Source organism: Kogia breviceps, chromosome 11 (assembly GCF_026419965.1).
Source record: "Kogia breviceps isolate mKogBre1 chromosome 11, mKogBre1 haplotype 1, whole genome shotgun sequence".
NCBI classification, from domain to species: Eukaryota; Metazoa; Chordata; class Mammalia; order Artiodactyla; family Physeteridae; genus Kogia; species Kogia breviceps.
In genome coordinates this window covers 57,671,304-57,695,569 of record NC_081320.1, presented here as the reverse complement: position 1 = coordinate 57,695,569, position 24,266 = coordinate 57,671,304, and the positions used below count along the sequence as shown (strand labels likewise).

The 24,266-nt window shown below is 39.3% G+C and overlaps 2 protein-coding genes across 5 annotated transcripts in view; one reads left to right on the top strand and one right to left on the bottom strand.

Moving 5' to 3' along the window:
* The window catches only part of RTN4 (reticulon 4), a 69,562-nt gene extending 61,820 nt beyond the window's left edge, over nt 1-7,742 (bottom strand). For 2 of the 4 annotated variants that reach the window (XM_059078933.2, XM_059078935.2), the window contains exon 1: nt 6,555-7,535. In XM_059078933.2, coding sequence (XP_058934916.1) covers nt 6,555-7,116 — 562 coding nt within the window. In that variant the 5' untranslated portion in view covers nt 7,117-7,535. Of the gene's footprint in view, nt 1-6,189; nt 6,466-6,554 lie in introns of those variants that run through there. The other 2 variants (XM_059078936.2, XM_067007578.1) reach the window with 2 other exon arrangements.
* RPS27A (ribosomal protein S27a) overlaps nt 1-24,266 on the top strand; it is a 394,104-nt gene that overhangs the window by 197,311 nt on the left and 172,527 nt on the right. The window lies entirely within an intron of this gene.

Here is a 24,266-nt window from a genome sequence, read left to right as displayed (position 1 = left end):
CCAAAACTGACACAAGCAGGAACAGAAAATCTGAATAGCTTTATATCACTTAAAAAAAGTATACCCATAATTTAAAACCATCTCCACAAAGAGAACTCCAAACCCAGATGATTTCATTAGTAAATTCTATAAACATCGAAGGATGCTTATGAAACTCTTTCAGCAAATTAAGGAAGAGCAAGCACTTCTCAAAATGTTTCAGACTTATGCACTAATACCAAAACCAGACAAGGCTATTACAAGAAAATAAAAATACAGAAAAATATTCCTTACACAGGCATGCAAAATTCTTTAACAAAATATTAGCAACCTGAATCCAGAACTTGGTAAAATAATAAAACTCAATAATTTAATAATGATGGTGATTAGTTGAGACTGAAAAGTTATGAAGGCTATTTGTGAAAGAGATTTATATGATAGGTTTAAATCCCCTTAGAACAAAGATGAACAGATTAAACAAGTAAATTCCCTTCTTTTCTGAGACCAAAGACTCCAGTAGATTAAAAAAAAATTTTAATGCTTTAGGTCAGCTTCACCTAGGGCTGTCAGAACACCGAGATAAATAAATTTAACAATGGCACCTTCCAATTAGTCAAATTTACAAGTCAGTCTATAAAGTTAGGGAGAAAAAAAACAAGCGATTTTTTTTTCTCTTTTCACAAAGGCAGCTGATGGAACATAAATATATAATTGCCCCTACAGTACAACCACAAGAGTCCTCTGGTTTTAAGACAACAGAAAATACTTTACGGGTGGGGGCTTGTATTCTTTCCTAATCTCGTACATGTACCTCTCATAACTACAATCTCTACTCATCTTTTTGTCTCTGTACTCCGCCCTAAACCTGGTTTAAAAAAAAAGTGTGCTAATTTTTTCTTAATATTGAACTTCCAAAGGACCACCAATTTAACCAGACTATCGCCAAATCTGTTTGAACAACAAAACTTTATAAGCCTTCTTCATCTATGGTAATAAGAACAAGTCATTAAAGAAATAATATATTTTTTAAAATTAGAGGGCCACCTAAGCAAAGGACTCAAGGACTGCTAAAAAGATAATCCAATATTTAGCAGCTTACAGCTCCTACTATAAGAGCAGGAGTAGTACCTATTGTTTGGCATTATCTATCAACATTTTCAACGCATATACCCTTTGGATCAATAATTCCACTTACGTGAGTTTATCCTACAACGCATATATCCTACAACACGTATGTATACTTCTATGCATGTATTTGCAAAGAGGTATATATAAAGGTGTTCACAGCAATGTTATTTACAACAGAAAAAGCTGAAAGACAACCTAATTAACCATCAGTAAGAGACTGATTAAATAAAATAGGGTACATCCATATACCTTGTATATGTAAATAAATTAATGTTTTAATTCAAAAGAGTTGGGATTTGTTTTTTCTTTTTGGCCACACCACGATGCAGAACTTCCCTGACCATGGAATGGAACCCATGCCCCCTGCAGTGGAAGCATAGAGTCTTACACCTGACTGCCAGGGAAGTCCCAAGACTTGGGATTTTTATTTGAGAGAAAATATTGCAGTAATTCTAGAAAGATACAGAAAATAGATCAGGATTCATCTATAATATTATATTCATTCAACAAATATCTGAGTGCCTATGCCACATCTAAGGCACTGTACTCAGCAATGCAAATATAATGTCATACAGTCCTTTTCCTCAAGGAAAAAAAGATAATACAGCCCCTTTCCTCAAGGAGCATATAGTCTGGTGAACAGAAATGAGTAAACATACCATTCCCATATAAATAGTATGATACATATGATGAGGTAAGAATAGAATGTTACGGGAACACATGAGTAAAGCAACTTAAAAATTAAGAATCACCATTCCAAGAAACAAAAAACCATCAATTTAGATGTGAAATTATCAATTCCCCTTTAGAGTTGAAAAGAATGATGAGGCCATTGGTCTGAGAACACCTTAGCATAAGCAGAGCTGGGTCCTACCATTAAAATGCATGCCTATGTCCTACATTAGCTAGCCACAAAGGTCACACTCACCCATTTCAACACTGCTGATGAATTATGGTTCTGCCTTTACAGTTCCCATCCCTGGCGCTACCACCCCCAGAGGGACCTTCTAGGGTCTATATTTAGAAACAGGAACAAAAAGTCTCAAAGAATGTACTGTAAGAATAGTTTATCTGCCAACATTTACTTCTACTTAGAGGTCCCAGGGAAAAAGCAAGAACTATTATCCATTTGGTTGGTACTTTTACCCTGGGCTAGCAAAGTACCTTTAAAATGTGTCATTTAAATTGGGGCCTTGCAACAGCAGTGGTTCAAATAAACTGCTTTTAGATATATTATGAAATAACTACACATAAAACAGAGTCAATTACTGAATAGAAAATATGTTCCTTTTTGGAAACGTTTCATATAACATAGCAAATCTTCCAAGTTTACAGAAATACAGTGCTCAAATAGCATGTCTTCTAAATACTATTCCACATAATTAGACATGTATCAAAGGTTCAATATATATATTCATCACTTCATTTTAAAAAGGATTTGAGGAAGCTCATGAGTTACTAAAAAGAACTATAAATTTGACACTGAGCTTCCTAGGAACCAATGTGAAATGTAATTCACTTTATCCTTAAGGAGCACACCACTTGTTCTCAACTGTTATTCCTAGTCAGAAAATTAGAAATGGTTAACAAGAGAATTATTCAGAATCTATAAATTCATCAGTTCCATTCCTTGTTATCATTTTCTAGATAATAATAGGAGAAGAGAGGATGGGGACTGGATTATGGCATGACATCCCTTTCTTTAGCTGCAACTACTTCCTGTGAGTGTCACATCACTGTTTACTTGAACTTTACGTTAAGGACTGATACTTAAGATTTAAACTACGTATCATTCAAAATCTTTTAACATTTCTAATATGTGCTCCTACACTGATATAAATAATCATATAATAAATGACTTTGTAAAAGACTAATAATTTTTAATCCTTAAGCCATAACCTATACTTATGAGCAATATTCAATTCTATACAAGCTTTCATTGCAACAACAACTTTGAACAATCTCTGAAATTGATTTAATAAGCATCAACATTCTTTTCTTTGTATTTACATCCATGGCCTCCAAGTCCTATCAACTTTGCTTTCATAAAACATCTTATAAACCTAAGTATAAAAAACAGAAATTCAGAGCCAAAAAAATAATGCTTCCTAGAGTTTCTTATATTCCTCCCTGTGTTCCATTTTCATTGAATGAACTAGTAATGAACTACTTCAGGCTCTACTCACCTCTCTCAGAACTACTGTGTAACATTTCTAAATAGTTCCCCTATTTTTCTTTCCAACCTATCTTGAATATTGTCACCAAATCACTTTTCTAACACTGCTTTCATGATGCCATGCCTCAGTTCAATAATTTTTTTCAGTGGCTTCCCAATGTCTAAAGCAATTCAGAAGGATGAAAAATAATGAAATAACTTTATATTTTGGAAACAACAACAACAAAAACATTGTTTCATTATTTAAATTGCCAAAAGCAAAGGCAATTGTGAATGGCAGAGCATGGATAAAAGCAGGATGATAAAACCTTAATTCCTTAATTCGGCATTCAACACCCTGCAGAATCCAGATCTACCACACATTTTCAATCTTAATTAATACTGGCTTAGAACATGTCCAGAGACCAGCTCAATGCCATCCTTAATGAATGTTTGCATATCCTCAAAGCCTAGGTTAACCAACCACCTTTTTAACCTGAAGCCAATGTTTCTCCAAGAAAAATGGTCAACAGGGGAGAGGTTTCAGTCTCACTTCAGTTACTTCATTGCAATGGGGATGCTCCAAGCACAACAGCAAACAGCAAAATTACAACTTACCAAGTAAGGGAAATCAACGTTTACTCAAAAAATAGGGTAAACAACAATGTTACATACACAACTGTCAGGGATCTACCATATTCACTAACATAAACCCTCTTCCAGTCAGACTGCTCTGTTTCTAACAATGTTCTGCACATTTCTCAGCTCTTTGTCTTTACTCACATCAGTCCTTTTAGTTTCTCTAAATCTTCAAAACTACATTTCTTCTCCAAAATCCCAATATAAATATTTAAGGAGCACATTTCTAAAATAAACAATATTTTAAAAGGCAAAATTTTTTACCATGGCCTGTTAGAGACCTCAAATGATCTAAGTGTAGTCCACCTCCCCACGCTCACCTTATACCACTCTCCCCCTAGTTTTTCTCACTAGTCTTCTTACTAGATTCTCAAACATACAAAGCTTATTACTGCCTCAGGGCTCTTGCCTCCTAGGAGCTTCTTGGAAATTTTTTATACCTGCAGCTTAAATCTCACCTCCTCAGAAAGGCCTCTCTCAGTGCCGCCCTACCTAAACTAAAAAGGGCCCCAAACCTCTCATTTTCCACACCATCATTCTGCTTATTTCCTTCATAACACTTAACACTAATCTGACTTCCTTAATTATGTGCATATTATCTGTACTCCCCCCACGGGGAACACATGTGTCTTGCTTATTGCTATATCCTCATAGCCTAGAATAGTGCCTCTTTGTAGGTAATCGATAATCAGTTGAATGAACTCGTTAAGAAACCTAGACTCAGTGAAATGCCTTAACTATCTGTGCCCATAAACCATAATGTTCCTGTATTTACTAAAGGAACTAAACTTTCCAAATAGGCAACATCAATACAGAATTAGGGAACTACGTAAGATAGAGTCACTGAGTAGACAATATTCTTTTTCCTTTGTCTTCCAAACTTAGTATTCCAAAAGTCAAAATTCCAAGAGAATGCTGTCACCTCCTGAATCTCCAAGGTTCAAAGAACAGAACTCTTCTCTTTGTTTCCATGAAGGAATACAAGATGACAAATTAGTATGCTTTTCTTAATCATTAAATTTATCATTTGCAAATTTCTTATTTAATATTTTTCTACTTCATCTTAGTTTCTCTAAAATGTGTGTTTTTACCCAGAAAAAGGAAAATCTGAGTTACTCCTCAGATTCTAATATCTTTAGTGTAGTGATTAATGTTTTGAGTAATGTTTTGGGGTATGTCAATATCAAAATGTTATTCAGAAACATCACTATTGGCTTATTTTCCCCACTGTAGAGCAGGAGTGAATTGAAGAAAAAAAAATTCTTCCGTGATCTCCCACTGAGTTCATTTTTCTAGAAAAAGAACCATTTCTAAAATCTTACAAGGCTATGACAATTTCTCAGCAGGCTTGTTACACTACCTGATTCTTGATTCTTGCCCTTTTATACATAAAAATCCTACTACTAGTGGGACAATTTGTCCCAGAAGTAACAAGCTATTTGTTAATAAGTTAATTAACGTGTCTAATAAGATGAATTCTCAATCTCTAACGAACTTGATTTTTTCTCTTCCAAAAGTTTCACAAGATGAAAAGGGTAATAAAACAATATCCCTAATAATAATAACAACACACAATCAGATGCTCGTGAATGAAAAGATTTGAAAACTATTTACAGACTATGCAGATTTGTCTCTGCAGACCTAAAACATTACTTCTACGAAGCAGTATTTCTAACCAATAAAAGAAAACGTCTGTCTCAAAACATTTCATGAAGTCTCATGGTAAATCTGCCACAAATTCAATTGGCCTATTCCCGATAGGGAATCCAAAGGTTTCCCCTTTAGGAATGTCAACCATTTTGCCTTTTCCTTTTTTCTCTACGATTCAATCACGATGCCTTAAGAGGTTAAACCTGTCCACCGTAAGAGCAATTCCCGACCCTGCAGCAGAGCCCCTGGCACTGCGCCCCCTCGGAACACGACGCCCAGGTCCTACTTCCCTGGCTCGGTTAAGCCGGGAGGCGGGGGGAGACGCCACATCACAACCCGGTACCCGGTAAGCTGGGCGGTGGCAGGTCTCCGCCAGAACTCCTCTCCCCAGTTCTCCACGCGCCACACCACTGGAGGCGCTCTCCCTTCACTGCAGTCGGGTCAAAGTGGACGTTCTCCACTGGACCAGCGGGGGGAGGGGGAGTGAAGCGCATGGGGCCACCCAAGCCGAGGGAGGGTTGAGGAGGGGGACCAGAGGTGAATGCAGGCAAAGACCAACAGCAAAACTGCGTCTTTTCCCCTGGAGCAACCCAGACGGGTAGACAAAAGATTAGGCCGCCAAAGCCTTCCATCCTCACCCCGAAACCGAGCCAGTCCGATGAATCCGCACCCCTAGTTCCTCGATACACACCCAGCTCCTGCAAGGGGTGGGTTCCTAACTTCCCGGACGCGGCGGAATGGAGACCTGAGAGAAGAACCTGGGAGCGGGCGGGGTGCACGTGTTCCCCGACACCCAGACGGACAATAAAGAACAAGTCCGGGCTTCCTCGGCCGCCCCACCCTGCTCCCCGCGGCTCCCACCAGCGGGGGCGCCTTCGTCCCGAGGTCTGTAGACAAAAGCCCCCTCCAGGAGGAGAGTAAGGCTGGGCGCAGGCTTTGGGGGCTGCGCACAAAAGAGGGAGGGGCGCGAGGGGCGGCGCGAGGCGAAGGGCGCGGCACTCACCCAGTGAGCCGGAGGAGCCCCTGCGTTTGGGCGCGGCCGGCGTGGAGGGGGGCGCGGCGGGGGCAGGGGCGGCCGGGGTCCACGCGGGCTCTGCCTGAGGGCTCACGTCGGCCGGGGGAGGAGGGGGAGGCCGGGCTGGAGGCTCATCGTCCTCAGACAGCTGGGAGGGCGAGGTTGCAGTAATGGAGGGTAGGGAGGGCGCTGGCTCCGCCGACGACGCTGGGCTCGGGTCCCAAGACGGCTGCCGGTCCGGGGCGGCGAGGGGCGCTGCCGGTAGGGGCCCCCGGGGCGCCGGGGGCACGAAGTCATTGCCGAAGTCCAGCAGGGGCGCGCCAGCCGGGGTGACGGCGGCGGCGCTCACCGGGGCCGCCGACAGGACGGCGGCGGGCTTCCTCTCGAGCACCTCCAGCTCCTCCAGGTCTTCGTCCTCGTCCTCGTCTTCCTCCTCCTCTTCCTCTTCGTCCTCGGGCTCCTTCACGAACTGGTACTTGAACGCCGGCTGAGGCCGGGGCGGGCTGTCCGAGGACGAGGAGACCAGAGGCGACTGGTCCATGTCTTCCATTGCTGGCGGGTGAGAGATGTTGCTGCAGCTGCTGCCTCCGCGGGAGACGCTTCTCCTCACAGCCGCGGGCAGTTGTGGGGGGTGGGGAGGACTGAGAGGGGCAGGGCCCAACGAGCCGAGGGACCTGCAGTGGCGACGGCTCCCGGAACAATGAGACTGCTCCTCCTGCCTCCGCGCCCGTGATGCGCCACCCGCCCCGTCCCCAGTTGCCGCCGCCGCCGCCCAGACGAGCGAAGGAGAGAGGCCAGCCGACTCCCCGCCCAGTTTGGCGTGACTCACCCTCCTGCCAGGGAGAGGCAGGCACTAACGCGGGAGGGAGCGAGCCAATCGGCTAAGAGATAGAGTTGACGGGCAACCAGCCGGCCCAATGGAAAAGGAAAAAGATGCAAGTGGATGGGTGTTACTGCACTTCCTCTCTTTTACCGGCCAGGCTGGGTTCGATGGGCGGGGTTTGGAGCTGGGAACCCCACAGTACGCCTAGGGTAGTTGAGGGTCGAACTGGGACCTTGGCCTTACCCACAGCTGGAGGTCATTCTGGGTAAGTAGAGTACTCGGAAAGCGAGCCGGCTGCCTGCTTGCCCTGAGGGGTCGGAGACGCTCCTGGCGCGCCACCGGAAGGGCGTTATCTGGGGGACTGGGAGTGGAAACTTTCCTCCCAGGAAAGGAAAAAACCCAGAGCGCAGAAAGGTACTAAATAACGGGACCGTGGAGTAGTCTTAAGGATTGAAGTATACGTTAAATTTTAGATTTTGAAATAAAAGATTGTCTTTTTTCAAACTTAAATTCCCAAACCACCTTATCACTACTACCATCACCACCTTAAAAGAAAAAATAATATTTTTGACAGTTTTAAGATCAGTCCCAGTCTAAACTGCAGATCCTGGATGACGTAGGCAAAACAGCTGGGCTGGACGATCTAGGGACTGGGGCAGACCATTTGAAAGTCTGCTCATCTCCTTCAAAGAGAGTTTTGGGATCTGCCCGCTACTGGACTCTTACTTGGTAGAAGGATGAGTCACCCAAAGAGGAAGGGGAAAGAGGAAAGTGGAAAGAGAACGATGCCTTGGAGGGCAAATTTGATTCACATTATATTTCAGTCACTTTAGGCTCATGAGTCAACATTTCGGATGATTCAGGCTTTCTGGGAGTCAGGAAGCCAAATACATACTCATTTCTTTGGTATGCCAGAGTGAGCATAATCCCCATTCCACTTTTTCCAGAACTGGAGGGTTTAAAGAAAGTGGTTGCAGAACATTTAAGTATCAGCATCTAGAGGTTTAGAGATCCCTTTTATCTTTCTGATATACCTTCCAAAAATATTCCCTTCCTGCCTAATCTGGAGGCCCTGGAGAGAGGAGGTTAGCTTGCTTTCAAGTTGCTCACAGTATAGGCCTGCACTGTTCAATACCTTAGTCATTGGCTACTCCTGGCTACTGAGCACTTGAAATGTGAGTCATCTGAAATGAGATGTGCTGTCAGTTTGAAATGCACACTAGATTTTGAGAGTTAGTACAAAAAAATTTTAATATCTCAATTTTTATATTGTTTACATGCTGGATTGATAATATCTTGGCTATATTGGGATAAGTGTAATATATTATTAAATTAATTTCATTTGTTTCTTTTTAATGTATCATCTAGAAATTTTTAAATATATATGGCTTATATTTTATTTCTATTGAACAGTGCTAGTCTGAATTGACGATTAAGAAATGTTGATTGGGACTTCCCTGGTGGCACAGTGGTTAAGAATCCGCCTGCCAATGCAAGGGACATGGGTCCGAGCCCTGGTTCAGGAAGATCCCTCATGAGCAACAAAGCCCGTGCACCACAACTACTGAGCCTGTGCTCTAGAGCCCGCAAGTCACAACTACTGAGCCCACATGCCACAACTACTGAAGCCCACACCTAGAGCCCATGCACCACAACAAGAGAAGCCACCGCAATGAGAAGCCCATGCACCACAACAAAGAGTATCCCCTGCTCACCGCAACTAGAGAAAGCCCATGTGCAGCAACGAAAACTCAATGCAGCCAAAAATAAATAAATTTATTTTTAAAAAAAAATTTTTTTTAAAAAAGGAAATGTTGATTACCATGGGGAATCACGGGTTATTTAAGCAAATTCTTAGCTCCAACTAATTAATATTACCCTAGGCTCAATTTGGGTATTAAAAAGGAAAAGCAGGGGTTGGGGAGAGGGAGGAGAGACACATAGGTGGAACACAGGAGATTTTTAGGGCAGTGAAACTATTCTGTATGACACTGTGATGATGGATACATGACATTTTACATTTGGCAAAACTCTGTACAACACAAAGAGTGAACCTTAATATAAACTGTGGACTTTAGTAATATATCAGTATTGGTTCATCACACCAATGCAAGATGTTAGTTATAGGGGAAACCGATTGGGAGGTGGGCATGGGAGTGTATAAGAACTCTTTTCTGTTCAATTCTTCTGTAAATGTAAAACTAATAAATAAACTTTATTATTTTTCTTTTAAAGGAAAGGTAGAACAAGATTTCCTGGCAATGTTACCTGATCAGGTTAGTTATCAACAATACATTCAAGACCTGACTTATCAGGGCTTCCCTGGTGGCGCAGTGGTTAAGAATCCACCTGCCAATGCAGGGGACACAGGTTCCAGCCCTGGTCCAGGAAGATCCCACGTGCCACAGAGCAACTAAGCCCGTGCACCACAGCTACTGAGCCTGCGCTCTAGAGCCCACCAGCCACAACTACTGAAGCCTGTGTGCCACAACTACTGAAGCATGCGTGCCTAGAGCCTGTGCTCCACAACAAGAGAAGCCACCACAATGAGAAGCCCTCGCACTGCAAGGAAGAGTAGCCCCCACAGGCCACAACTTAACCCTGCGCACAGCAACAGAAGACCCAACGCAGCCAAAAAATTAATTAATTAATTAATTAATTAAATCTATAAAAAAGAAAAAAGACCTGACTTACCAGTCCCACAGAGATGAACTGGCTTTATTTTTTGAAAATTGTTGTGAGTTGCTTTGAGTTTGTTTATTTGTTTTTAGAAGGGTTGGGAAGAGTAGGAAGAGAGAAGTGTTAGTGTAGAATTTGGGGGCAGGAGGTTTAATGCCAAAGTAAAAATTTTTAACAAAACAGATTCCTCAGTAATAACTAAAACAGTCCTGTTTCAAGTATTTGTCTAATATTTGTCAAAAATTATCAAAAATATACATGATTTTTCAACTAAGTCCATATGTATACAAAAATATATTAGCAAAATTCTATGGTATGAACTTTTCTATTAAATCACAATTTAGCCATCAGCAGTTCAGTCTTCCCCATACTGTTTTTCCTACTGTGATTGTTCTGAAACTCTTTAATGGAAAGTTTCACCGGATTTTAACATATTAATTGTAAGTTGCTTATATGATATTTCTGCATTCGTATATCTCTGTATCTGCTATTACTAAAATAGTCACAAAGGAATATCTTTAATTTATTAAAATTGTCATAAAAGAATGATTACAGAAAAGTGGTAGATTTATAATTTTAATAGTAAATAGCATTAAATATTGAGGCAATAATATAAGCACTCTTCTCTGACACAGGAGAAAAATAAGAATTTTATATTGTTATCTCAGTGACTTCTAAAAAATTAAGTATTTGATGGATGAATAAGAATAAAGAGCTTATCCAGTGTTCATAGAATGGTCAACAAAGCATAAAGAAAGGAGAATGTTGCTACTATACCAGAATTAAAAGTAGTGTTAGTGACACATTAGGGTAACTAGATGTAAATACCACTCTCACTAACAAGAACATTCTAGTAGGTATTTGAAATGGTTAAAGGAAGGGTATAAATTCTAGGTCATAATAATAGAAAATAATTATTCAATGAATTATCTTTGAAATTATCTTACCAGATATAGAAGTTTAAAGTTTCCAATTACAATGGGTTAATAACTGTTCTCTCTTAGAACATTATAAAATATCTATTCAGGCTGGTGGAATCTCAGAGTTGGAAGAACTCTGGGAAATCAGCTTGACCAATCTCCCTCCCATTATAAGAATTCCCTACAGAAGGTTTTTTAAACTTGGCCATCTATGGTAGATTAAAAATGGCTACAAACTCTGCAACGACACCCATCAAGAGGTTGGGTCAATTTCCCCATCTCTGGATCTGGCCTTGTGACTTTCTTGTCCAATAGAATATGCTGGAAATGTTCCAAGCCTAACCAGCAGAAGTATTACAGCTTCCACATTCTCTCTCTTGGCATGCTGAGGGCCCAGATGACAGACATGGAGAGAAAGACCTAGCCGTCCCAGCCACAGAGTTGATGTCCCAGAAATATGAGACCATCTCAGAATGAATGTTCAGCCAACCCACAAAATCATGATAAATAATGAATCACTATTTTAAACTACTACCTTTTGGGATGATCCATTACGCAGCAAAAGCTAACTGAAACATCAGCCATTTTGTGCTTCCATTATGTGCTTAATTCATTCACACATTATACATATATATATATATATATATATATATGCATTGGTTATTTACTCTGCACCAAGCACTGTTCAAGACTCTGAACAACGGCACTGAACAAATCAGACACAAATGTGCATGAACACTTCCAGTAAAGCGAGACTCACTACTTAGGGAAATAGCCCATTCCACTTCTGTAGTAGTATACCTTATTGTAGAGTGTCGAATTGGCACCTAATCTGGTATACATACGTAGAACAGGTTAATTGTCCTTGCATCATGTATGCCCCCTGAGAGAGTTAAAAGCGTGGGATGGGTGTACTCTTGTCTACATACTGTAGGATGTAGACTGGAGAGTAGATTCAGCAACAATGGGAGAAAGATGAAAGGTAGATTCCTGACAAATCTGTTTCAAGAAGCTGTGCATCACAGCTTTTTTGCCTACATAGAAGGACTTGCTTGTGTTCAAAGAGCACCAATGAGCTACATTCAACCTTTGTATTCAAAAAAGACTAAAACATCATTTTGGCACTCTTACGGGGAAAATTAACATAAATAATTAAATAATAAATAAATAAATTATAATAAATTATTAATAATAAATAATAATAAAAAATAAATAATAATAAATAAATTAAATAATTGCTATGTCATTGTCCCTACCATTTCACTGGGATTTTAGATTTCATGAAATGTACGTTTTTGTGAAATGCAGTTTATGGTTCTGGCTAACATCTTGACATACACTAAGTTCATCTGTAATAAGAATAGACATATAAATAGTATAAGATCAATGTCTTTGGCCATGCTAGTTATACACTGACAATTAGAGTTGGACCTAAAATTAAAATTTCGAGTTTCAAAGAGAAATCATACAATATGCAAGTGAAAGTCATAAGGCCCCAAAAGGTCCTCTGTGTTAATACTGCATTTCCTTCCTAGTTTAATATGCATCATTTCTCTGGTGATATTTATTTTGATCTAGCAAAAAAACTATTTTTGATCAGTTGTTCTAAGCATCACAAATCCAAGCAAAGAAATTCCTAAACCATCGTAGAGAAATAAAAGAAAATCTGTCCTCATGAGAAAAAAAGAACTACAAAGAAGAGTTTACAAAATTATCTGGGTTATAAATAACTCATTCTAGTAGGTATCCCACTCTTCCTAATACCTAAACATTGAGGTATAAATGTTGTTATTTTATTGTGAATGGAAATAGAAACCAGGTGATCACTATCTTTAAAATAAACATTATTCATTTCTTCAACTAAAATCTATTGAGCATCTAACACATTTCCTAACATCAAGGAAAATATAGTCTATTTTACATAAGAATATATAGGTATATATACATATGTGTGTATACACATTCATATATGTGTGTATGTATGTATGCATATACATATGTATATGAATATATATTATATGTATCAATATATAATAGAGAGAGGGAGACAGACAGACTGGTTTAAGTGAAACATAACTATTGCTTATAGTTCAGGCAGAAGTTGATGAGAGCCTAAACTAATAGCATAGGAAATAGGAGAAGATAAATTTGAAAAACATTTAAGTTGAATTCATAGAATTTCGTGACTAATAGGATGGAGAGGCTGAAGAAAGAAAAGCTGATTCTAAGGTTTAAGTTTAGGTGACAAGGTAAATTGGTACTGCCGTTATTAAAGAAAAGAAGTCAGGAGAGGAGCACAGAATGGGTGAGTAATGCTGGGGAGAATATAATGACCTAAGTTTTTAGATACACTGAACTTGAGTTGCTTGAAGAACATTGGAGTAGTAGAAATAATCAGGAGACAGCTGGAAAACTAGGGCTGGAGCTTAGTTCTAGTCTGGAGAGCAGGTAGCTAAACCTGTTGGTTAGGTTTCATGGGTAAATATTGAGGAAAAATGGTGGGATAAAGGAGAGGATGTCCAAGCAGGTTGGTGGATACTGTCTACTGCCCATGGAAGAAAAAGGCCTAGAATAGAGCCCTGGGAAAGATCAACATGAAGTATCTCTGGACGTATTTGAACAATGTTATTTCCACGGATCCTTTTCTTTTCCTAGACAATACAAATCGAAACAAAACAAAAAACTCCAATAGGTCCGGTTTTTAAATAGGCGCGCATTTTGTTTTCTCCATTTACCTTAAACTCAGAACTCAAAATGATATTCCAGTAAGTGACAAGTATAATTCTATTCAGCACTAAGTAATCTATAGCAATAGGGACAGCACCAATAATTTAAGCCACAGATAATTCTTAAACCCTCATTAAACTGGTAACTCCAGCCGCTTAGCCAATAACAGGTGGTAGAATTACCTGGTAGACTTTTGCCTCTTTCTGTAACTAACCAGCCACTAATGAAGATGCTGAAGAGAAGGAAATGGCTGAAATAAAGGCAATAAGAGATTAAGCAAACTCTATAAATTACAAAATTAAACAATAAATGATTCTTTTATATATTACTTATATTTATGAGGTATATGATTTTTTTTAATCAACAGATCTATATTGCTCATATTCAACATTTTTTCTACTTTCCCGAGAACTGAGGAACACATTCATCACCACAAATGCTATAGTATATTGCCCTGAAGTGTCTTTTTTGAAATTCATTTTCCTTTTATCACTACACACTTATTATGATCTATTATTTCCATTTTATCTGAGTTTCATTTATTGTCCGGAGTGGAAATTTTTCCTGTCAGGTGGTAAAAGTAATGTCATAAATCACTTATGAAATGATAAATACTATTTACTCTAATGAGTTAGATATGGTGTGTCATGTGTTCATTTCCTCTCCCTCCTAAAACCCCATTAAAATGTCAGTAAAGCAATAAAAATGGTATTAACCAACAAAGACAAAGAGAATAACAGAGGAGACAACAGTGTATAAAATATTTCAACACATTTTTGGAAAACAAAGCAGACTGAGGAGCAGTACCTGATTTAGCAGACTGTGAAGTTATAACCTAAACACCTCTCAAGGGGCAATATCAACTAGAAGTAAGACATTTTGTGCCATAGAATCCTTGATATGCTCAGCCCTTGGAGGTGCTAGTATTGAAAACAAGTGGATTAAGTAAGAGAGGAATCCTCAGCCCCTTTGTCCCTTTCCTACACCCAGAAAGCCTGCAGCAAGGCTTAAACATGTCACCACTGCCCCACCATCACTGCTCCCCCAGCCCCTGCTGTCCCCTATACCTCATTCTCCTCCAGAAAGGAAATTAGAGAACTCATTTGTGGAGAGACAAAATGGTTCCAGTGAAAATTTCTCAAAGTATTGGCATTTGGAGTACCCCAGTAAAAAGACCTGATGAGCTCCACCTGCCCCCTTCTCCCCACATAGCTTCCATCCATTTTTTAAAATTCTCTACTCTTAAACATAAAACGAAACACAAGAGCCACCAGTCATTTCACAAAAGTCTTGCATGGAAGCTAAAAATGAAAATAAATAGAAAAAGAAACTTGAGGGAACAGAGGCATACAGAAAACAGAAGAAAACATCATAGAAACTTTAATATTTACAGGGAGATAACAGAATATATCACTCCATAAAACAAAAAACAGAAATAACAAGAATGAAAAAAAATCAAAGAACATGAGTGAGTTCACAAATTAAAACCAATTTCATGTTCATAGCAGCATTATTTACAATAGCCAAAAGGTAGAAACAACCCAGGGTCTATTAATGAATGAATGAATGGAAAAACAAAATGTGATATATACATACAATGGAATACTATTCAGCCTTAAAAAGGAATGGAATTCTGATACATGCTCAACATGATACATGTTCAACATGGTTGAACCTTGAAGACTAAGTGAAATAAACCAGACACAAAGGGACAAGTAATGTATTATTCCACTTATATGAGGTACCTAGAATAGTCAAACACATAGAGACAGAAAGTAAAACAGTGGGTACCAGGGCTAAGGGAAGGTGGAAATGGGGAGTTAGTATTTTGAGAGTATTTGGTATATACAGAGTTTCATTATGGGATGATGAAGAAGTTCTGGAGATGGATAGTGGTGATAGTTGCACAGCAATGTGAATGCATTTAATGCCACTGAACTGCTCACTTAAAAGTGGTTATAATGGTAAATTTCATTTTACTACATCAAAAAGATTTTAATTGCAACTTTAAAAAATTAAAGTGTTGGAAGGTACATTTGTAAAACTTCCCAGGGAAATAGAAAAGAGAACGAAAAGATGTATTAGTAACAAACAAATGGAAATTGAAGTGTTTTCTTTTTTAAAAAAGCAACACCATTTACAATAGCCTCAGAAAACATGAAATATTTAAGGATGGATTTAACAAAATATGCCCAAGACCATTACACTACAAACATTGCTAGAGAAATTAAAGAAACTAGAAGGACTTCAACTTGACTTCAAGATTTATAATAAAGCTACAATAATTAAGACAGTGTAGTACTGGCATAAAAATGGACGAGTAGATCAGTGGAACAGAATAGAGTCCAGAAATAGACTCATAGACCCACATATATATAGTCAGGTTTTTACACTGGTGTCAAAGTATTTCAGTGGGGAAAGCATAGCCTTTTCAACAAATTGTGCTGGAAAAATTGGACATCCATATGCAAACACACACACACACACACACACACACACACACACACACACACACCCTTTGATCCTTATCTCACATCATAATAAAAAAATTAGTTCAAAATGAATCATGGACATAAATAGAACAGTTAAAGCTATAAAATTTGGCAAGAGGGCTTCCCTGGTGGCGCAGTGGTTGAGAATCCGCCTGCCGATGCAGGGGTCACGGGTTCGTGCCCCGGTCCGGGAGGATCCCACGTGCCGCGGAGCGGCTGGGCCCGTGAGCCATGGCCGCTAGGCCTGCGCGTCCGGAGCCTGTGCTCCGCAACGGGAGAGGCCACAACAGTGAGAGGCCCGCATACCGCAAAAAAAAAAAAAAAAAAAAAAAAAAAAAAAAAAATTTGGCAAGAATACATAATGAATGTTCTTGCAAGTATAAAATGGTACCACCAATTTGGAAAATCATTTGGTAATTACTTACAAAGTTAAACATACCTAATGGTATGACTCAGCAGTTTTACTGCTGAGTTTTACTCCTGGATAAATATCCAGGAGAAATGAAAACTGGAAACAACCCAAACGTCCATCAACTAATGAATGGATAAACATATAGTGGCTTTGGAATCCTACTCGGCAATGAAAAGGAATAAACTACTGATATACACAGCATGGAGGAAACTCAAAAGGATTATATTAATGAAACAAGCAAGACACAAAAGCCTCCATACCCTATGATTCTGTTTATGTGATTCTTAAAAAGGCAAGACCACCAGGGGGAGGGGGAGGGGAGGGGAGGGGGAGGGGAAGGGGAGGGAGTGATTGCAGAGGGTACAGGGAACTACTTGGAGTGATAGTGTTGATGGTTACACGACTATATACGTTGTCAAAACTCATTGAACTATATGATTAAAATGAGTGAACTTCGTTGGATAAAAATTATATCTCAGTAAAGCTGATTATTTTTCTTAAGAAAGACAAAGATGTAATACAGAAGACAAAAGATGAAAAAGCTAGAAGATAAATTTGGGAGGCCTGTGACTCACTAATAAGAGTTCCAGAAAGAAAGAACAGAAAAAACACGACGTTTCCTGTTAACCTAATTTGTCCTCTGGAAAGGTGAACTTGCAGTACGGTACTTCAAGCTCCATGACAAGAGCATTATTTAAGAGTTCACATTTTAACTTAACCTTATAAATGTGTGCAGACTTTTCTGGGTGTCAATCAATGTTTTAAGACTATTTCTTAAACAATTTTCCTTCTCTAAATCACCTTCTATCTCTATGAAATTGATAGTGCTGTAAATAAAACTAAATCCAAGGGCTTCCCTGGTGGCGCAGTGGTTGAAGAGTCCGCCTGCCGATGCAGCAGACACGGGTTCGTGCCCCAGCCCGGGAAGATACCACATGCCGCGGAGCGGCTGGGCCCGTGAGCCATGGCCGCTGAGCCTGCGCGTCCGGAGCCTGTGCTCCACAACGGTGAGAGGCCCGAGTACCACAAAAAAAAAAAAAGTCTAGCTTAAGTTGTTATTTAGATCTTAGAATTGGGGCTAGTTGCTGTTTTCAGGTGACTATGTACTGTGCAATTTTTTAAAAAGAAACTATTATTTAAAATGAATGTTTCCTAAGCGTATTGCACGTTCATTGCTGAACCTCTGAAACCCAGCCATTAATCTTTTTTTAAACAGCTTTATTGAGGTATAATTTTCATACCATACAATTCATGCATTTAAAGTGTACAACTCAGTGCCAACTATTCTTCGCCTTTTGTACAAGTTTTGAATAAGATATGGAAGAAAATACGATGTGATTCAGTAGAGCAAGATTCTAGATCCCCAGCTTGGTGACCTTCAGGAGCCTCTGGGCTTCAATATCCTCATCTGTGAATCAGGGAGTTAGACCTAATGACTCTCACTCTGATCTACCTTCAAGATCATTTTTTATTGTTTATTTTTAGCCTTTAATTTCTCTCTAGTGCCAACATCAAATATTGGGATAAGCAGCTCAGAAAGATGTATTTTACAGTAGGAGAGTTGCAACAATGCTCTGAATTAAAGATGATGCCGGCAGATTTATTACAGCATTTGGAAGTCTTTATAAATGTAACAAGATTCTTTACAGCCTTTCTTGAAAGAAGATAGTTTCCTTTTATGCATTTCAAAGTAAGAAAAAAAAAAGAAAGAGGATAGTCACATGGTGTGTTTAACTTAGATGAGCTGCTCTTCTAACTTTATCTTTCTCATTTCTAAAAGCAAATATGAAAACTATGTAGAAAGTTGAACAGGCTTGGAAATACATTCAAGAAAACTATATTAAATTCAGTGATTCAGCCAAATATCTTAATCAAAAATATAAAAAATATTGCCTTCCAAGCTTTTGCTGAAGTAGAAAATGAAGTTCCCATAAAAGCCTGGATGACATGCAAAATTTTATCACTGCAGATTTTAATAGTACATTCCTTCATTTGTTTTGTTTCTCTATTTCAAATAACAAAGGTAAAGTTACATTTTTAAATTAATATGCCTATATTCCTAAAAAGCTTACAAGGGATTTCTTAGTAACTAGATATTTCTGTGGGTTGAATTGTGTCCTCCCCAAAGATATGTTAAAGTCCTAACCCCAGTACCCCAGAATGTGACCTTATTTGAAAATAGGGTCATCACAGATGTAGTTAGTGAAGATGAGGTCATAATGGAGTAGGGTGGGCCCTTAATCCAATATGATTGGGATCCTTTTAAGAAAAGTAGAAGACAGAGACACATAGGGAAGACAGCCATGTGAAGATAGGGCAGAAATTGGAGTCATACTGCCACGAGCCAAGGAACACCAAGGCTTCCAGAATCTGGAAGAGGCAAGAAAGGATCCTAGAGGCTTTGGAGGGAGCAAGGCCCAGTCAACACATTGATTTCCTACATCTAGCCTCCAAAAGTGTGAGAGAATACATTTCTGTTTCTTTAAACCACCCAGTTTGTGGTATTTTGTTATGGCAGCCTTAGGAAATTCATACAAACATAGTCAAATTTTACATGCATGCAGATGTGCACACACAAAAAGAGAACCCTCATTTTAGTCAAATTATTGGATTTCAAAAAATCTAATATAATCAGTGTGAATTTGAGTAATTAATTAAAATAATGCATGATGCCTTATAACCTTTACACAGGCTCTTGAAGACATTGCCTTTCTAAATTTTGTGTTATGTAAGGGAACTAAGCTGAAAAGGAAAGGAAAGAAAAGGAAAGGGGAGGGGAGGGGAGGGAAGGGGAGGGGAGAGGAGGGGAGGGGAGGGGAGGGGATGGAGGGGAAGGAAAGCAAAGGAAAAAGGGAAGGGAAGGGAGGGGAGGGGAGGTGTATTTTTCCAAGGGAGATATAACACAATATCTCTGAGAGAGGCAAGACAGCCTACTCAAAGGATAAAAACTCAGAAAACAGCTACAAGAGAACTATTTCTAAATCTGCAGCCAAGTTACAGCATTTGTTATTACTAAACCATCTGAGTCTCAAAGGAAGAATTTGAGACAGTAATAATTTATTTCATAATTTTATGATGAAACCTAGATGGAAATTTTTCATAAACAGCTTTAACTATGAAAATACCAAACAAGGAAGTGATAGACAATTTTTCTTCATGTCCTTTTTTGCTAGATTTAGTACATGTGATTTCTTTTATTTATTTATTTTTTTGGAGAAAAATTTAAAACTTCATTAAAAGATATTATAGAGGGCTTCCCTGGTGGCGCAGTGGTTGAGAATCCGCCTGCCGATGCAGGAGACATGGGTTCGTGCCCTGGTCCGGGAAGATCCCACATGCCGCGGAGCAACTAAGCCCGTGAGCCATGGCCGCTGAGCCTGTGCGTCCGGAGCCTGTGCTCCGCAACGGGAGAGGCCACAACAGTGAGAGGCCCGCATACCGCAAAAAAAAAAAAAAAAAAAAAAAAAAAAAAAAAAAAAAGATATTATAGAGACAAAGATATGAAGAGTTAGAAGAAGATTCAGTATCATAAAGGAGGCAATTAGTCCCAAACTGATTAGTATGGTCAAGGAAGTTCAAATCAAAATCACAAGACTTTTTCATGAAACTTGACAAGGTACTTTGAAAATTTACATAGAAGAACAAATAGTTGAGAATAGCAAAGACTCTCTCAACTCCCTTCCCCTATCTAGCTTGGTGAAACCACAAGCTCAGTTAATTGCAAACCTGCTTTCTCTATTCTTGTACCATCATAACTTAAAGTGGCTGGAGAAAAGCATACAGCTCTGTCATCCAATCTGAATTTGTATTCCTCCTCACTAATCTCAAATGTGCCCTAACTCGATATGTCAGTCATTATGTATGTGTATATGATTTTATTGGAAATCTCTCTGAGAACATATTTAGGGAGTCATGAGCCTTGTAGGGTCTTAGCTTGTAGATTATGATTCAAGCATGGCATTCCTGCCTGTTGTCTTTATAGGGTCATACTGATTCTCCAAAGCTTTATAAACAGTTATAATCACTCTCCATATTTAGATCAAAACCTCTCCAAAGCAATAACCCATCTTGTCCTATTCCATTCTCAAGTCTCACCAAGCTTAGTTATCAATTTGACTTTCATCTCTCTTGCCACTTCCAAGCAGAGCTCTGCTGTTAGAGCCAGTACAAGTGACCATCACCTAGGAGAAGAGAAGCATTCAAGTGAGCAATGTTATTACAAATAATAACAACTTGGAAGGGAAAATATTATGTCGATTTGGAGCTAGCATGCTCTCAAAAATTTTTTTATTCACAAAGTTTCCAAAGGTAAAGCTTGTGAGAAAGGTGGCATTTGCCAAAGGTAAGTCCTAAAGAAATGACTAGAGAGGTAAACGACAACCAGACCAGTTCAGACACACTTCATTCTGCGGCCTCACAAATGAACTGCATCGGCAGATTTGTCATTCCTGTTAAGTATGCCTCCAGAATATATTCTAAAACGTGTTAAACAGTTTGACAATCACTGTTTTGAAGAATCCCCTTCACTCTGAGATAGTGAAGGTAGGGGTTACAAGCGTAGATTCTAGAGCCAAACGTCTTAGGTTTAAATCCTGACAGTCCCACTTACTAGGTGTGTGATTTTGAACAATTATTTTCTCTGTGCCTCGTTCCTCATCTGTAAAATAGGGATAATAATCGTGGCCACCTCAAAGACTGGTTTCAAGGATTAGTTGAGTAATCATAAAATACTTATAAGAGCACACGGAAGTACACTATGCAGTTTAATTTTTATTCATAAACATTATGTAGGATATTTTATGCAGTGAAATAAGAATTTCAGACAGTACAAGTCCTGGGAAGTTCTGAGAAGATGCTGCTATATTTAGAAGGAAGGAAGGATGTAAAGAAAGAAAGATGGATGGAAGACTGCTAACATTTGTTCTGCTGGAAAATCTCACCTAAAAAGACAGTATCTCTTTTGCTTTTCTCGAATAGCTTCTACTAATACCATGCTGAGCTCATAGATAAGAAAAGCATTGAGAAGAAATAACATCCGTGAAGTTCATTTAGCACCATTATGACATGTAAGTACTTTAGAGCCATATTCCTTATGTATTAAAATGTGGCCTTGTTACTTAGGCAATACCTGTCTTTCTTAGTGGCATTCACCCCCACCTTCTTCAAAACAGAGATGGATGGAAGGAAGGATCTGAGATGAGCGACATATTACTCTGCACTGTTATAACTGGTGATCAGGCAGTGGTCCTTGTTCCTGACTAGGAGACATCCAGGAGGTAACCAGAGGTGATAATATAAGCAACAGCTAGTGTGAGAATTAACCCAGGGAAACTTTAAATAAAAATAGGATAAGCAGGGGAGTTCCCTGGTGGTCTAGTGGTTAGCAGTCTGGGGTTTCACTGCCATGGCCCAGGTTCAATCCCTGGTCAGAAAACTGAGATTCTGCAAGCCGCATGGTGTGGCCAAAACAAACAAACAAACAAACAAACAAATTAGGATAAGCAGTCCTTCAGGTCTCAGGAGAGTATGCTACTCATACTCTGGGTTGTTTCCTGCCAAAACGAAAAGACATCATCAGCACTGGGTACCTATCTGAACCAAAGGTGGCCTCAGGGCCATGAAAATTAAAAACTAGTTGACCAAGACTGCTTTAGTAAGCACTTTGGGGGATATTAGGCTGGTCCACACCCCTTTGCTTTAACTTCCCTACACAGGGCTTAATCCCTGGCATCTATGTTTGTATTGTTTCCCTGCTCGCCTGTCCAGAGCTGATCAACCAAGGATGCACATATGACTCTAGTCAGGCCAAACAGCACCTCAATCTCTCTGTCTCTGTCTCTCTGTCTGCCTCTGAGAATTAGCCCTGAGAGATAAGAAGCTGGGCTGGTCACCTGAACTGAGGGTGAGTATACTCAGGAGAAAGGGGGTAGCTATGTTTGGCCTTATGCAGCCAAAGCAACCAAGTCAAGTTGGAAAGAGAGAGAACTGAAGCCAATGAGCACAGTTAGTCACACAAAAATTGGCTGCTTGTGTTCTTTTGTTTGTTTTTTTGCAGTACGCGGGCCTCTCACTGTTGTGGCCTCTCCTGCTGCGGAGCACAGGCTCCAGACGCTCAGGCTCAACGGCCATGGCTCACGGGCCTAGCTGCTCCATGGCATGTGGGATCTTCCCGGACCGGGGCACGAACCCACGTCCCCTGAATCGGCAGGCGGACTCTCAACCACTGCGCCACCAGGGAAGCCCTAGCTGCTTGTGTTCTTGATGGATTCCCAACTCCTGGTTCTAATCCTTCCTGAAAGCTGGCTGTACTCTCTGCCTTCCTTGAGATACTCCATTCTTTAAAGAAATTTCTTTTTTGTTGTTGTTTACACTGGTAGGAAATAAATTTCTGTTACTTGCAAACAAAAGAGTGTTGATGAATGTAGCTACAGACATTATTGTATTATCTATGGTATTAAAATCTTTTTTGATGATCGTTATCTGTAAAAGGCAGGTAGGAGTGAGACTTCTCTGGTTATCCTTTTTATGCAGTTTTGACCTTCAAATTGTGTAACTGTATTACCTATTCAAAAATATTTAAAGTTATTGTTGAAATAAGCTCTGCATATAGTGATAGTATTTTCCACCTCAAAATTCAGGACACCTCATTTAATACAGAGTGAAAAAACAGATCAGAATTTTAAAACTCAGGCCCATGCACCTAAGCTAGAAGTTTTTTTTACAGTGGAGGATCATAGGGTATGCAATAAGATATATATTTCCTATGTTTAAGTAGGAATGACTGACAGTATGGCTTGGTATCCAGAGAGTAACTCAACCCACTCAATGGACCTCTTTGGGATGCTATGAGATCTTCTGACCTAGGAAAAATGCACAAATGCAAAACATACTCTCTTAAATGGTTCATGCACCCTTTTAAGCCCATCCATGGCTGCCAATATATGACAACTTACAGGAGGTAAATTTACATACCTGAAATGACTAGATAATCATACGGTGGTATTAAACATCTTAGTAGAATTTGGGGACATAGAAGATATAGAAATAGAGCACACTATAGAAAAGAGCAAAGCCTACGTGGGAAACATAAGGACACAGAACTAGCTGGAGCAAGAGTTTGCGTTAGCAAATTGAATAGGGACAGCACATAACACAGTCTGCGATTTGGGTACTCAATTAATAGCAATTATTATTGTTGTTAGGAAATAATAATTATTATCAGGAAAGCAAGATAAGGTCACATAGGTAAGGGGAGACCATATTCTAGAGGACGTGGAATGTCAGAGTAGGTAAGGCTTTACAAGTCATTGTATGTTTGCTCTGGAAAAGAACTTGATTCAATAAAACTATTTGGAACATGAAAAGAATAACTTGGAGAAAGTGAAGGGAAAATGGGTAATAAGAGTATTTCATTGTGTTTTTTGTAGTACTAAAGATGAAAAGAATTTAAACAAGGGTGGTAGAGTGGAAATAAATAATATATATGAGGGACTTAAAAAAAATGGAGAGACCTCGGGGACTGATTAGTGATATACGGGGGATAAAGGAGAGGGGAAAGTCAGGGAAGATATTTTTTGATTTATTGTATTTTTATTACTTACTTATTATTAAATATTACTAAATTGATTTTCTATTTTATGGAACCTA